The sequence below is a fragment of the Festucalex cinctus genome, chromosome 13, assembly GCF_051991245.1.
Source record: "Festucalex cinctus isolate MCC-2025b chromosome 13, RoL_Fcin_1.0, whole genome shotgun sequence".
NCBI lineage: Eukaryota > Metazoa > Chordata > Actinopteri > Syngnathiformes > Syngnathidae > Festucalex > Festucalex cinctus.
The window spans coordinates 1,015,337-1,029,762 of NC_135423.1; the positions used below are offsets into that span (position 1 = coordinate 1,015,337).

Below are 14,426 nucleotides of genomic sequence, written 5' to 3' on the forward strand. Positions count from 1 at the left end.
TGTAATATGACTGAATGATGATGAGAATGGAATTCATAATGAATTTGTACAAATTGCTCAGAAAATAAAAATATTGTTGCATACAAAAAAAAAAAATCATTGACCTCATCAGCACGCAGGAAGGCCAAGATTCGAACCTGGACCTCATAGTGATGAGGCAAATTTGCTGCTGTGCCTCAAAACTATTATTTTCGACTTATTTATTTTCTGTTATTTTTTGAAATATGCTGTCACTGTTAGGTGTACATTCTTTTTAATCATGTTAGCTACTACATAACCGATTGAGATTACGACACTTGAATTATTCTCACACATTTATTACCTGAAAGTGAAATTGTTAAAAGGAAAATGATTATTTCATACGCTGATTTGAGGAGAAGTCCCCATGGGGAATTAATTAAAGGGGAGTGAAGAGTTGAGCCCAATGCTGACTGAAATCCTATCTTTTAAAATGAAGATTGTAATCAGACCATTGATTGACGGTAAGATTTTGTTTGCCTAGTAGAGACCAATCGGGAGACGTAGGAGAGATACCGTGGCATGCCAAGTCCCTTTGTTGTACAGTAGGTGGCAGTGTGCACCACAAAGTTGTAATCCGCCGTTACACTTAAGGAGAAGAAGAACTATCTAGTGACGCAACTTCCGTTGTTCTTCTCACAAGACATATGTTCAATAAAATCAATCAAACCAAACTTGAAATTTTAGGTAAGGTGAGCACTATACATTTGACTTGTTAAGCATAAGCAACTATAATGTATACTTGTACTCCGTGTACGGTAATGCAATTTTCACTTTGCCTGCCAAGTACCTTTGCTGCACATTAGGTGGCAGTGTGCGCCGCAGTTGTAAATCCGCCACTCGGAGAAGAAGAAGAGAAAAAAAAAAAAAAAACAGCTAGTGATGTAGCTTTCGCCTCCCGAATTTGTCGTGGCTGGCCGGAGCAACGTTCTAGAGGAGTGAAACTGATCTTCGCCGTGTAAAGTTTGTTGTCGGCAACGCCAACAACATAGTGTAGTGTTTAATTTACATCCGGAAAGCACTGCACATGACGTGCTAATTTCAGCTTCCAAGCGAATAAGTTTCAACTTTACGTCACTGCTCTACCCTGGCCATTGTGTTTAGCTAGGTAGCTAACATCGAACGCGAACGAGGGATATGCGTGTGTAAGTAGGCAAAGAAAATTATTGGGTTCTTCATTATTAGTGTCATTTTGAGTGGGCCACCGCCGTACTTCCCCTGCAGAGGAAGCACAGCCACGTGCTCCGAGTAGCCTGCACTGATCAGCAACACGCTTCGAGTTGTGGAGAAGCGCTTCCTTTCGTACGGCAACTCATTTTTCAGTTTCAGTTGAGAAAATGAACAATTGGCGAAAATGCGTGTTTGGCTGCGAGACGTTTAGGAGTGTGTTTGGTATTCCTAAAAAAAACCCTTTTCGCCAAAAATGGTTGGAATTTATTGAGAGGGTTAAGGTGAAGAGTAAGAACGTCCAGCAGCAGCAGTTTGTCTGTGATCGCCATTTCACGGATGACTGTTTGGTGAATCTTGGCCCATACAAAAGTGGATTGGCCGTGAGATTACGCCTGAAAAGTGACGCATTTCCCACAATCGAATTTGATGCAGAGGTCGGAGCTGGAAGTAAATCAAACAGCGTTTGCTCATCAGGAGCTTTGCCGAATTTATGTGCAGCATTGCCACCTACAGAAAATGAAAAAATGCCCATCGATTGTTTGCCAACAACTGGGCATAAGGCTCCCAAACAGGAGCAGAGCGAAGGAGTATCAAAGGCAAAAAATGATGAACTAGATAGAGCCCAAGACCAAACAATTAGTATGGACAAAGGAAATGTCTTGGAAAGATTGCAAGATTTCAGAGGCCTGAAAGGATTCAAAAGCGATACAGAAGTAGCAACATATCTGCGTGACCGGTAAGTTTATCAATAATAGAAATCATTTATAAATAATAATACAAAATAATCCAAACATTTAGTGGTCAGTCACGTCTTCTTTCTCCGAGCACGACAAAAAGATCTAAACTGGAGTCTGAGAGACGACGTCAAAAAACCAGAATTAACATTGGAGCGGCATTTGAGAAATGGAGAACACTTAGATCTGCTCTGGGTATGAAAAACGACCCGCAATTGGCTCTGCTTTTGCTTGAAAGGTAAGAGCTGCAGTACAGTATTTAAAAATCCACCGGCGTGCACGATATTGACACAGATTGCAGTTGTGCTTTTAGGCCAGAGGTGGCAGTCGCGAAAAAAAAAAAAAGTGACAATCTGTGCAATGCATCTTTGAAAGTGTATAAAAGCATGCTAAGAAATACCTGCCGCGCTCAATTTATTCAATATTTCATGCTGGACTTCGTACACTGTTATCAGTTAGCCTGCATGATTATGTAAATGTACAGTATAACCTATATGGTGTAGGGAACAATGGTCATCAAGAGCAACTGTCCAGCCTGTTTTCAACGTCGGCCTCACCAAACTCGGCTGACTTGTATCATCAGCGAGCTCTGCGTGATAGAAGTGTGATAGAGGGCTCTCTCGCACTTGCACGCTCTCACACTCAGATAGAACTGAGCAAGGATTGTTTTTGTTTTTTGGTCCTCAATAGTTATTTTTATTTTATTTTTTTGTAGATATGAGGAAACCAGAGCGGCCAATGCGCCATCAATATCAACACCTCTGCAATTGCCACACACAGCCAGTACGGAGGAATCAGACAGGTAGGTGCTGTTTTGTTTTGGTTTTTTTTTCTGTTGAACATGGACCGTATCTTTGAGACCTGCACAGTTTTTCAAACAAAAATTGTCTTAAATATTTATTTACATTTTATTATATTTGATATATTATATATTTATATATTATAATGTATTTATAAATTATATTTTATTTTATATTTTATTTTATATATATATATATATATATATTATTTTTATTTATGTTTGCATGTGAAGAAGGGAGCCTGGCAGTAGTGATTCGTAATTCCATTTGCTGCATTGAGCAGCATTAAATGCGTAAAGCAACACTGGATTGTGATTAAAAATATGCAAAAATAAGTTGTTTTTGTTGGTTGGTATTTGAATGTCATTTTCTTCATCGTATGTTATAATGTGTACGTGAGTAAAATCAATAAAGAAATGGTCATATCCACTGATTTAAATCGGTCGACCGATTAATTGTTCAGGCCCGATTGGAAACTATCCAAGTTCTCATCACGGCGCTTTTTCTTTGCAGCGTTTCTTCCGATGCTGAGACGCATTACCGAGACGTCTTGAAGAAAGTGTGTTTAAACGAACTGAAAGACGAGCTTCAGCGCCGCGGCCTGGACACCAGTGACCTGAAGCACATCCGGGCCGAGCCGGTTTTGACTGCACCGAACCAGGACGTCGTCCACGCTGAGTCGCCAGGCCGACGGCGCGAGGAGCAAAGTCGTGACGGGGCGGCGGGCAACAATGCGGACGAAAGGCAGCAACAGCAGCAGCAAGGTAAAGCACCACTTCACACTTTGTTTTTTTTTTTAGTTTCTTGAAAAGGTCATGAAATCATATGTTGCATGTTCAGCATATGCCAAAGATTTTGCAAAGAGAAAACGCGTGTAAATACCAACAAACAAAATGAAACCGTCATACAAGTGCATTTTTTTTTATTAACAAGAAATTTGCTATGAAGATGCTTTAAAAGAAATGAAATTGTGAGTGAGAATCACTGCTCTCAATTTAAGTTGTGATTCATAGCTATGAACTGGGCAAATGAAATCAAATGTGTAATGAACTTATCAACGACTTTGCCCTGATAGAGGAAGACGAAGGAAACGATTTGAGCGGCTGCCGTGAGGAAGAAGACGTGAAACCGTGCGTCAAAAGCGAGCCGTGCGACAGCGAGTCAGATTTGAACATCGGCGCCAACAATCCCGAAGATTCCGCCATCGCCGAGATGGACGTCAAACGGGAACCAGACGAGAAGGAATATGTTCACGTCCAACAAGGTGCGTGACAGCGATGATTTATTTTCAGTTGTATTTACCGTGAGCACAATTAGCTAGGTTGTGAGGTTTTTATTATTATTATTATTATTATTATTATTATTATTATTAATTAATTAATGAGGAAAGCTGCCATAGAAAAAAAACACCAAATATTTGAATTTGTTAATAGTGACTAGAAAAAGAGCAATATGTTTTTGTTTGTTTTTTTTCTTTAGAGTCCATCTGCAACCACAGCAAATCAGATTTGAACATGGACGCCGCCCATCCCAAAATGGCCGCCATCGCCGAGATGGGCGTCAAACTTGAATCGGGCGAGGAGGAAAATATTCACATCCAACAAGGTGCCTGACAGATAAATTCCACACATCCTGCCTTATTTTCAGTTTGTTTGTTTTTGGGCTGGATGCCATAAAACTGTTATTAAAAGAAGAATAGCTGAAATGTCGTCATTCATCAGACGGAGTTTAGCATTCAAGGGGGCCAGTTTGACAGCAGCGCATAATCAGCTGTTATAAAAAAAAAAAATGTTAAGTTAATGAGGAAATGCTGCCACAGGAAAAAAAAAAAAAAAAACGCAAATATTTGAATTTAACTCAGGCCAGCCCAGATTTTGACTGATTTTGCAAGGCCTACAGAATATTGTGTTCTATTGCTATAAAAACATGGAACCTACCAAAAGAAAGATTAGTCTCTTCTTTCATCAGGAAAAAAATATATTTCTATGTGTTTCCGTTTTGCAGCAATTAACATTAGACTATAGCGAAGTTTCATCATTATTCACAAATCTGCTTAGAATTGTGAGGAAATCGGCTTGTTTTCATCATGGCCCTGGTTGATCTCTTATACTCTGCTGCCACCTGCTGAACTTTTTTTGTAATTACTACCTTTTTTTCCCAGCCCTTCTCTGCAGTTGAGAGGCTGCATCAAAGCTTTCTGTCTAGCATTAACACAAAAAAAAAAAACGTATAAATACATGTATGTCTTTGCGACACTTAATACATTTAAAATAGAACATATTTATACGTTTTTTGGGGGCAAATGACTTAATAGTGAATAGAAAGAATGTGTTTTTGTTTTTTTGTCTTGTCAGGGTCGATAAAGTACAGCTACGACCAAAGCAAGCCGGATTTGAACACGGACACCAGCCATCCCAAAATGGCCGCCATCGCCGAGATAGACGTCAAAGTTGAAGCAGACGAGGAGGAAAATGTTGACATCAGACAACCAGGTGCCTGACAGTTCAATTGCACACACGCGTTGTGCTTTATTTTCAGTTTCATTTAGCATTTGAACTTTTTATAACTTTTATTAAAAGAAGAATAGCTGAAAATGGAAATGTAGTTATTAATCAGAGTTTATTGGAAGACGACCGGTTTCTATTTGGGGGCCAGTTTTTGTTTTTTTTAAATGACAGACACCACAAACACAAATCTTTGAATTTTGATTGAAATTGAAATTCATTTTGGATTTTTTTTTAAAGTGAATTAAAAACTCAAAATATTGAAATGTTAAAATTTTACTTATCTTTGTTTTGAGTTCCCAGGGTCAGCAGCATCTCTCATCAAATTAAATGTAAATAAATAATTCCTTGAAATTAACACAGTTTAGAATTGATCTATTATCGGCTGCACGTTTCTTCAAAATGGCCGATGCCAATATCGGCCCGGATGATAATCGGTCTATTCCTTAACAATAAATTACGACTATATGAGGATTTTTGCATCTATTTAAGACCGATCCTGTGTTGGGACACAGGCCGACCTTCGGCATCTTTCGTTCCAGAAATTAAAATGGAGACTGAAGATGTCCCGGTGACGGTTGCCACGAATGGCCCGTCGGAGCCGAAATCCGAACACCGTGACGGCAGTTCCGCCGTTCAGGGGGAGGCGGAGTCCGACAGAAACGGAACGCGCTGCCGAAAACGACCACGTGAGGAGAACGGCGACGTCGACTGCAATAAAACCTGCAAGGAGAAGAGGTATTCATTCATTCATTCATTCATTCATTCATTCATTGTCCAAACGTGAATGTCTGAACTCCGAAGAGGAACTTTGACGGAATGTTCTCTTCTGTGGGCTGGCGTGGCCGCTTTTGAGCGCCTCGTTGTCAGGGTGTGGAAAGGATTCAAGGGGATCCATTTTTGTGGGTCACATGTCGTCGTTAGGTGCCCGCGTAAGGTGATAAGACGAAGTAGCATCCACTTTTCCAGCTCACAGTTTTCAGAGCATTTTGCAGACACGCCCACAGCGTTTGATTTTTGAATTTTGAGGCCGTTTTTTTTTGTTTTTTTTTTCGTTCAAATAGACGGGTTTCAGTGTTTACAAACAATAGTGACGTCATCGGGATGCGCACGCAGAGCAGAGGCAAAAGCACCGGTTGACTTCGTTCAGAATGAATCTTTATCTCCAAAACCTTGGAAATCTCGATAAGGAAGCTTATTTACAAAAATGAACACTTAAATCCGGATTCGCTGCCCGCAAGTGAGTGGCTAAATGATCCGTCGCGCTGGCCTAATTTGGAGTTTCCAAACATTTCCCTGTACCTGATAAGTACACCAAGTGTTTTCACACATGAGACGCTCTCGATGCCTACAACTACGTAGTTTGTAGACATGTTCAAACGTTTTGGGTTTTTTTTCTATCAACCTGCTGAACATCAAGACTATTGTTTCCTGAAGGCAGACAGACGTTTTGCCCAGTCAAAGACAGGGACAAAAATGTCAGTGTTACCAGGCTCGGGTTTGTGTGAATAAGAAGAGTGTCTCCATACTGACAGCTAACTGCACATGCATGGCAGGGTAAGTAAATCGGTGTTTCAATGTGTCAATGAACTCTCAAATTCAACTATTACTTGGACACTTAAACTGCCTAGCAATAAATAAATAAATGCTGAAAGAATTATTTAGCAGATAACCAAGCAGTAGATGTACCTAGCATTTGTGTGTGATGAATGATTTTACTTACCAGCTACATCCTTTAGAAGTTTAGATGTAGATAGTTATTTTTGAAAGATAGATGTTTATTCTACACAGGAACACCGATGTCTCAACAAAATCACACATAATTCAGTCACAATTCAGTTCAATTTATGTTTCGTCCCCCCCCCCCCCCCCCCCCCCCCCCCAGCATTGGCTCATGTTGTAGCCACGCTGCAGCTATCATGTTTAAGGTGGACATGGCAGTGAGGCCGGGACTCACCACTTCACAAACATGTGCTTGGAATGACGTGTCCAGGAAAAAAGTTGAAGCCGCAAAAGTGGCAGACATCAACTTCAAAAAAGTTACAAGAAGCGACAAACCATCAAAAACAAGGAGGACGTCCACAGACATTGAAATAACTCAAGGTAAGTCACCTAATTAAAAATAAATAAAAAAAAGTATGAATGAGCTCAAAATAGATTGCAGCATTAGTACACCAAAGCAATATCCTCAATATAACAAGTATCTGTTCATTTCATTTGTAGGAATAACTGATGAACATCTGAATTTGCTGAGAAAAATAAGTCCAAGAGCTGCAATTCTCACAAGCATTTACTCACCTGACGACTCGACAGACACAGACACGGCTTCAGAGTGTGACGACTGTCGACCTCAGCCAATGGCTGCCTTGTATGAAGACTCAACATGTGATCTGACAACTGGGGAACTTTCATCCAAAGTTGATCAGACTTTTTCATCTAAGAGAAGATGATTTCCTCAGTCCTGCAATTATAAATCACATCTACTTCCTGAAGTTCTTCCAAGATCAAATGACCCTCAAATTTTTAGAAAGCAGAAATGTGCAACTTGTTCAGGTCCTCTTTTTGGCAAAACTGTACAATGTACAAAGACTTGATGCTTAAAGCATCATCATAACAAATGTGTCCATTTGAAAAGAAAGAAGAAAGCTTGGAAATTCAATCTGATATTCAGTGATGAATAAGTAAAACTGGGTTCTAATTGTAAATGCATAAGAACAATCTGTACATCAATAAAAGTGTTGACAGCTTTGAATTCTAATGTTTTATTTTCCTCATCTTTTTGGGAACAACACTTGGCGACAAATTAACCAGAGCAGCGCATGTTATTTGAACCAAATTTGAAGATAGAAAATGTCACGTGCCACACGCAGCTATTGAAGTGAGTCCAAAATGGCTGGCAGATGAGATGGCTGCATTTCACACTAACAGTCGACATGTAAACGCGCGTCGCACCGAATGATTGCCATTTCTTACATTTGAATATGTAAACCACGTTTGTGTTGATTGCATCACTTATCGCGTGCAACTCACTCGCATTCCGCAGGATCTCGTCAGCGGCGGAAATCGTACCCTACGCCTTTGACCCGGAGTCGGAAGAGGAGACTGAAGGAGAAGAACCGGCGCCTCCAAAACGGCCAACCAGGGACGTTTCACAATGGTAAAATGATTTTTCGCTTATTCATGTAGAATCTTACATTATATGTCATTTTTAGATTTGTTTTTTTTTTTTTTTTGCATCAAAGAGAAAGCATAGGGGGAAAAAAACAGGAAGCATCTGAAATATGCACCGGATCGCTAAACAGGCCTGCGTTCAAAATGCGACTGTCCCGTCATTTTTCAACCTTTACATCACAGTAGGCCTACTCGATTATGGGAAAAATAATAATCGTGATTATTTTTGGCAATAATTGAAATCACGATTATTCAAACAATTATTTATTTTTGGTACAAAACAAGCTGGAGTTTAAGCATTTAAAAAAATATTGAGACCAGTTAAAAAAATACAAATAAAATACTATAAATATGTGAGTTCCTTTTGGATTAAAAAAAAAAAGAGCATTTTACACCTGTTTTCTTAAGGAAATTTACAAGCAAACATCAAATGTTCCATTTGGGAACACTTGTGGAACAATGTTGTTATTCTGAAATGCCTCAACTCAGAATAATGATCTTGGGCTCGAATGAAAGCTTCCACTTGGGGCTATCTCATCTTACATTCAGATTCAATCCAAGTATTACTGAAAAAGAGGAACAGAAGCATAAACACATGTATTATATTTAAAAAAAAAATAAATAAAAAAAGAAGGCGGTTGTGCATAGAATAAGAGTGCAAATGACTTTTGGTGTAAAGTGCAACTATCTTGATGAAGCAAACAACCAAAAACTATTTCCAGAGTATTCAGTTGTGTCTGCATGCCAGTCACCGTAACAATTCCGGCGTATGGCGTATTGCTGCACTTCAACCGGCGAACTTGTTGCTTGAATCTTGAGTTTTATTGGTCAAAGAGTTTGAATTATTATGATTTTTAAATCCGATTGGCTCGTGAACTTTTGATTAAAGTATATAAAGGGGTGGACGACCGTGGGAACATTGAACCGTTTGACTTTGGCAGGACGGAACGAGGCACGATTTCAGCGGATGAAGCGCAGCGTCGCATTTCGGAGGAGGAGCAGGAGGATTTTTTTTCGGATTCGTCGGAATATTCTGACGAGGGCGATGACAAAGATTTTGTCCCTTCGGACGAAGACGCGTCTGATGGAGAGGACACGGACGGCGAAAGTTCTCTGGAATCGGAGGAGGCTGAAGACGCAGAGATGGGGAGTGTGGGGGAGGCGGACGACACGGGGAAGGAAGAAGGATGGCGGTCCAAGAATAAGAAAATAACGTGGTCCGGCACGAACGAGAGGAGCAAACACGACAACCCTCCGCCGATTCCGTCTCCCGGGCCAACCGGGTACGCCATCGCCAGGATCAGCAGCCCCGTCGCTGCGTTCGACCTGGTTTTCCCCGAGGACGTCATCCGGCATGTTGTGCAAATGACCAACCTGAACGGCGCCAGGACGGTCAAGGGCTGGACCGAGCTCACGGTGCAGGAGTTGCGAGCCTATTTGGGCCTGCTGATCCTCGCCGGCATGTACCGGTCCAAGAACGAGGCCACCTTAAGCTTGTGGGGAAAAGAACTCGGGCGACCCACGTTTAAGCAAACGATGTCGCAAGGGCGATTTGGACAGATCAACCGCTCGCTCCTGTTCGACGACAAGCTGCGACGGCCGCAGCGTCACCACGCGGAAAAACTGTCCCCGATCATCGAGCTGTGGACCAAATGGAACCACGTCCTGCCCAAGCTATTCAACCCCGGCAGGGAACTTTGCCTTGATGAGCACAAAGTGGCCTTCAAAGGTCGCTGTTCTTTCAAGTCATACTTGTCAGCGAAATCAGCCAGATACGGCATCAGGGTGTGGACGCTGTGTGATGCGGAAACCTCCTACGCCTTAACATTGGAGGTGGACACCGGAAAGCCTCTAGGGGGCGCACATACGCTGAATGTTGGAATGGGCGTGGCGCTCCGCCTCTGCGATCAATACGAGGGGCACACGCTGAACACCGGCAGATTTTTTACTTCTTTCCCGCTGGCGGAAGAGCTGAAGAAGAAAAAAATTGCACTCGTCGGCACGCCGGGGAAAAATAAAAGGGAGCTCCCACCAGCGCTGCTCAGGTTAGCAACAAGGCAGCCGCTCTCAAGGTGAGTTTTCTTTTTCTCTTTGTATTCTCGTCTGGCTGCCGCATTTCTGTTTAGGAAAAGTGCGATGTGAATCAAGAAACTTTGATTTTATTTTCATTTCATTCCAGCTTATTTGCGTTCAGTCGACATTTGACGCTTGTGTCATATGTGCCCAAGCAAGGCAAGAACGTGCTCGTCCTCAGCACGAAGCACCACCAACCAGACGTTCCGGAGGGCAAGCACAACAAACCTCAAATCATCTTGGATTACAACAAGTGCAAGGGTGCAGTTGAGCACCTGCAACAGGTAAGTATAAATCCTTTTTTTTTTTTTTTTTTTTTGTCTGACGTCATCTGATGTTTTTTTTGTTGTTGTTTTTTGCAGGAATGCGGCGCTTACTCCTGCCGCCAGCGGGCGCTGAGGTGGCCCATGTGCCTCTTTTACCATATGTTGGATATTTCAGCTTTCAACGCCTTCGTGTTGTTTACTCAAGTGGAGCCGACCTGGAACCAGCAGAAATTGTTCAGGCGACGGCTCTTTTTAGAAGAGGTGGCGAAAGCGCTCATCCTGCCGGAAATGGAGCGGCGAAAGAGGATTCGGGAAGGTTGGGCTGAGTATGCGGCCATGTCCGCTCTCAACGGACTCGTGGCCCCAGAAAAGCCCCGGCGTAAAAGGCGGCAGTGCCGGTATTGCACTAAGAAACTGCAGGCGTCGCACTCGTGCGTGAAATGTAGCGCTGCAATCTGCAACACCCACATGAAGAGAGTCTGTTGGAACTGTTAAAAAAAAAAAAAAAAAAAAAAAATGATGTTAGTTTGTTGTTCTAGTTACATAGATTGTTAATTCCAAATTCTTCGTAGTTGTCACTTTGACTATTTCACCGTTGAACGTTTTCCACATACATCCCAAAAACGTGTAAACATGTTTTTTAATACATTGTCCTTCCCTCTCAAAATGTGTTTACGTTTGTTTGTTTTATGCAAGAGCACACCAAAGGCTTTGATGCAGCTTTTGACATGAAGAGGTGGCTTAAAGCAATGGTAGTTATTTAAAAAAAAAAAAAAAAAAAAAGGCAGCAGGTGGCAGCAGGGCAACAGGACCATGTTGCAACAAACTTTTTTTTCCACCAGGAATGTGAATATTGATGAAACTTAGCTATATTCTAATGCTAATTGTTGCAAAATGGAAACACATACAAATATACTTTTTTTGCTGATGAAAGAAGTGATGCTAATCTTTGGTAGGTTCCATGTTTTAATATTCTGTGGGCCTTGCAAAATCAGTCAAAATCCAGTAAAACAGCCAGGATCAAAGGAAGTTGCTTCAGTAAAAATGGCTGGGAGTGAATGAGTTAATACAAACTACATCATTATGTATGGATGCCGCTGAACATTTTGAGTGGTTGAAAGGGAAAAAAAATAAATAAAAATGGCTTAGTTATCACACCTCAAAGTAGTAATTACATATCGTGTAAAATACTGCGAGAGGGGTATTTTAGTAAATTATTGTCAAAAAAAAATTGGCATGCATAGAAATTTTTGTTATTACTTATTGCCTTATTCAAAGCTCTGATTATGTCATTAAGTATTCATTTTTTTAATATACATATAATACAACACAGTTTTCGTCATAGTCCATTTTTGGGCTTGACATTCATTCTAATTGGAAAATATGATTTACGACTTCTCCTTCGTACCCTCAAAGAACAAGACGAGCGGGCTGCTGCTGCTCCACAGGAAAGAGTCCAGAAGGCAGTTTCAGCAGGGACTTACTTTTTTGGGGGGCCGTTCTTGGGGTCCTCTTCAATAGGAATCAGCCAAGACCCAGACTGAACGTTTGTTTTATAGCACACTTTTTCTATTTTGCACTTTGTGTTTTGAAATAAAGACTCTTCAATGCCAACATTTGTTCATGTCTTTAATTGAAATTCAATTTATTTTAGTTTTTTTAAAAGGAAAATCTAAAGCAATATTGAAATTCAAAGTAAAAGAAAAAGGGGACAGAAAGTAGTAAAACTTGTTTCGTCTGCCCCTCATCAGCATTAAAAAAACAAAACAAAGTGACAGCGAGCGTTCAAGATGCTTTCAGTATAACAAATCTACAAATTAATTCAACTGTGTCCTTTTGCAATAATTGTCGTTTATACATTAAAGAAATACTAATAGAAGATTTTGGTTTATAATCCAGATTGTTTCACATACTGGAATATAATTTTATTTTATTTTTTTTTTAAAAAAGCATAAGCAAACACGTTTACATGTGAAATATTTATGGAGTTGCATCTTTCAGCTCTTACATGTGATTAATCTGCATTAATACATGATTAATGTGATATTGTTTTGTGATTCATTATTTAGTTACCGCTTTAATATTCTGTAATTGTAGTTTGTCTGTTCTTCTGTGAGGTGACTATTGTCCATGAAAGGTTTCGTGATATAATATGCAGCATCTTTGTAACGGCCACTCCTAAACCGTGATGACCCTTGTTAGCCACTTTGGAACCAGTTTGTCAGTTTCTCCAAATAATACGTTGAATGGAAATCACTTCAATCGGATGTGTTCGTGACATAACGATACAATAATTTAGCATTGAACCACAAGGTGTGCAGCCAAACGGCGATTACACAACAGTGACTCCAATAACTGTCCACAATATGTATTTCATTGACGCCTGACAAACAAATCCACCTACCTTTTTGTTACAGGTGCACCTGTGGTAATTGCTGTACAATGCAGACAGAGGAAGAAAATGTGTGCTGCAGGGAGACGCCAATGGTAAACCGGCGCCACAATGAGTGATATGGATTATGTTTTGGTTGTATACGTAAGATATTTATCCAACATCTTGACTGCACAGGTTGCCAAAAGAATGGAAGAGGTAAACCCATCCGTAAAGTGCATGACCCGCCACCCGGGATTTGTTCCGGTCTGCCTAAATAAATATTCCCTGCAAAACGCCCTGAATATTTATAAGGCAGATTATGGCAAATTGAAAGTTAAAGGCCATAACAAGTAAGTCAAACGAAAGAATGTCTACAGTTTACTAACATTGAGCAAGCCTAGACACAATTTGCCAAGTGTGTATTGTGAATAACCACTAAGAGACATTTTTGAACAAATTCTGCGTCTGGTCAGAGTATATTAACAATGACTGTTATTTCCTGACAGCCGCTTGAGGAAATTGGCATGCAGGTCATTTGTCAGCTGGTGCTGGGGATTTCTGGGAAAGGAGGTCCATGTTGTTATTCCCTCTTGTGTGGTCCAACGCATCCACAGGCGCTTCCCGATCGATACAGCAGGCCAATCGTCCTCCTCTCTCCAAATAAACTGACAGGTCAAATCAAATGTCAGCTTTCCATTTCAAAATTGTTCATTACGCTTGTTTTATTTGAATAAATGCATTTTTACAACTAACGGTTGTATGGTGTGTTGTGTTTTTACTGCTTTCATTGTAGTTGATTTTTTACTTGTTTTACTTTTTATTTTAACTTTTTGGAAATGAAATTTGTATTTTAGTTTCCTTGAAGTTATCCTTCTACCTTCGCTACCAACTCATCTCTAGATGCAGCACCACAATCGGTGGCGACACATCGTTTCATGAAGCCATTTTTTGCTCACTTTCTCGAGGATAATGGAGGATTATGTTGATGCAGATGTCGCCGTTGCCTCCGTTTCTACAAAATCCTCACCTGTGTTGGACTTGGAATGTACACAAACGAGGAAGTAATGAATGAAACCAATATTTTACAGTATTTGTCCGTCAAATCATATCACTAAAGTCCATTGAGTGTTTTATGTGGTGTGGTGTACTGCCAACAAATTGTGTCGAGACGTTCCACATACTTTGCAATGTCTAAAAAGTCGTATAAACACCAATTTGTGACAGCAACGAATCACCGACGTGCTTTAATGCGACGTAAAGAATTGTGGGTAATGTAGTTTAACTCGTTCGACTCGCAGTCATCACGCTTTCCGCTT

General features: G+C 40.6%; 1 protein-coding gene across 7 annotated transcripts; it reads left to right on the forward strand.

Moving 5' to 3' along the window:
- The first annotated feature begins 866 nt into the window (after window positions 1-866).
- LOC144033417 (uncharacterized) lies at window positions 867-11,292 on the forward strand. 7 transcript variants are annotated; one of them, XM_077541489.1, is made up of 12 exons: window positions 867-1,924; window positions 1,987-2,160; window positions 2,638-2,724; window positions 3,236-3,486; window positions 3,798-3,986; window positions 4,202-4,327; window positions 5,077-5,214; window positions 5,742-5,964; window positions 8,270-8,383; window positions 9,339-10,469; window positions 10,577-10,754; window positions 10,833-11,292. In XM_077541489.1, exons 1-12 carry the CDS (start codon window positions 1,356-1,358, stop codon window positions 11,229-11,231), a joined length of 3,579 nt encoding a protein of 1,192 aa, XP_077397615.1. In that variant the 5' UTR covers window positions 867-1,355; the 3' UTR covers window positions 11,232-11,292. The 7 variants fall into 7 exon arrangements, with proteins under 7 accessions (XP_077397615.1, XP_077397618.1, XP_077397617.1 ...); XM_077541492.1 differs by having other exon boundaries at window positions 5,769-5,964; XM_077541491.1 differs by having other exon boundaries at window positions 2,014-2,160.
- Window positions 11,293-14,426: the final 3,134 nt, after the last annotated feature.

Excerpts from the sequence above, each read along its gene's own strand:
- LOC144033417 (XM_077541489.1), top strand. The coding sequence starts at position 1,356 with ATGAACAATTGGCGAAAATGCGTGTTTGGCTGCGAGACGTTTAGGAGT. Across the intron at positions 4,328-5,076 it reads AAATATTCACATCCAACAAG|GGTCGATAAAGTACAGCTAC; the intron begins GTGCCTGACAGA and ends TTGTCTTGTCAG. Across the intron at positions 10,470-10,576 it reads ACAAGGCAGCCGCTCTCAAG|CTTATTTGCGTTCAGTCGAC; the intron begins GTGAGTTTTCTT and ends ATTTCATTCCAG.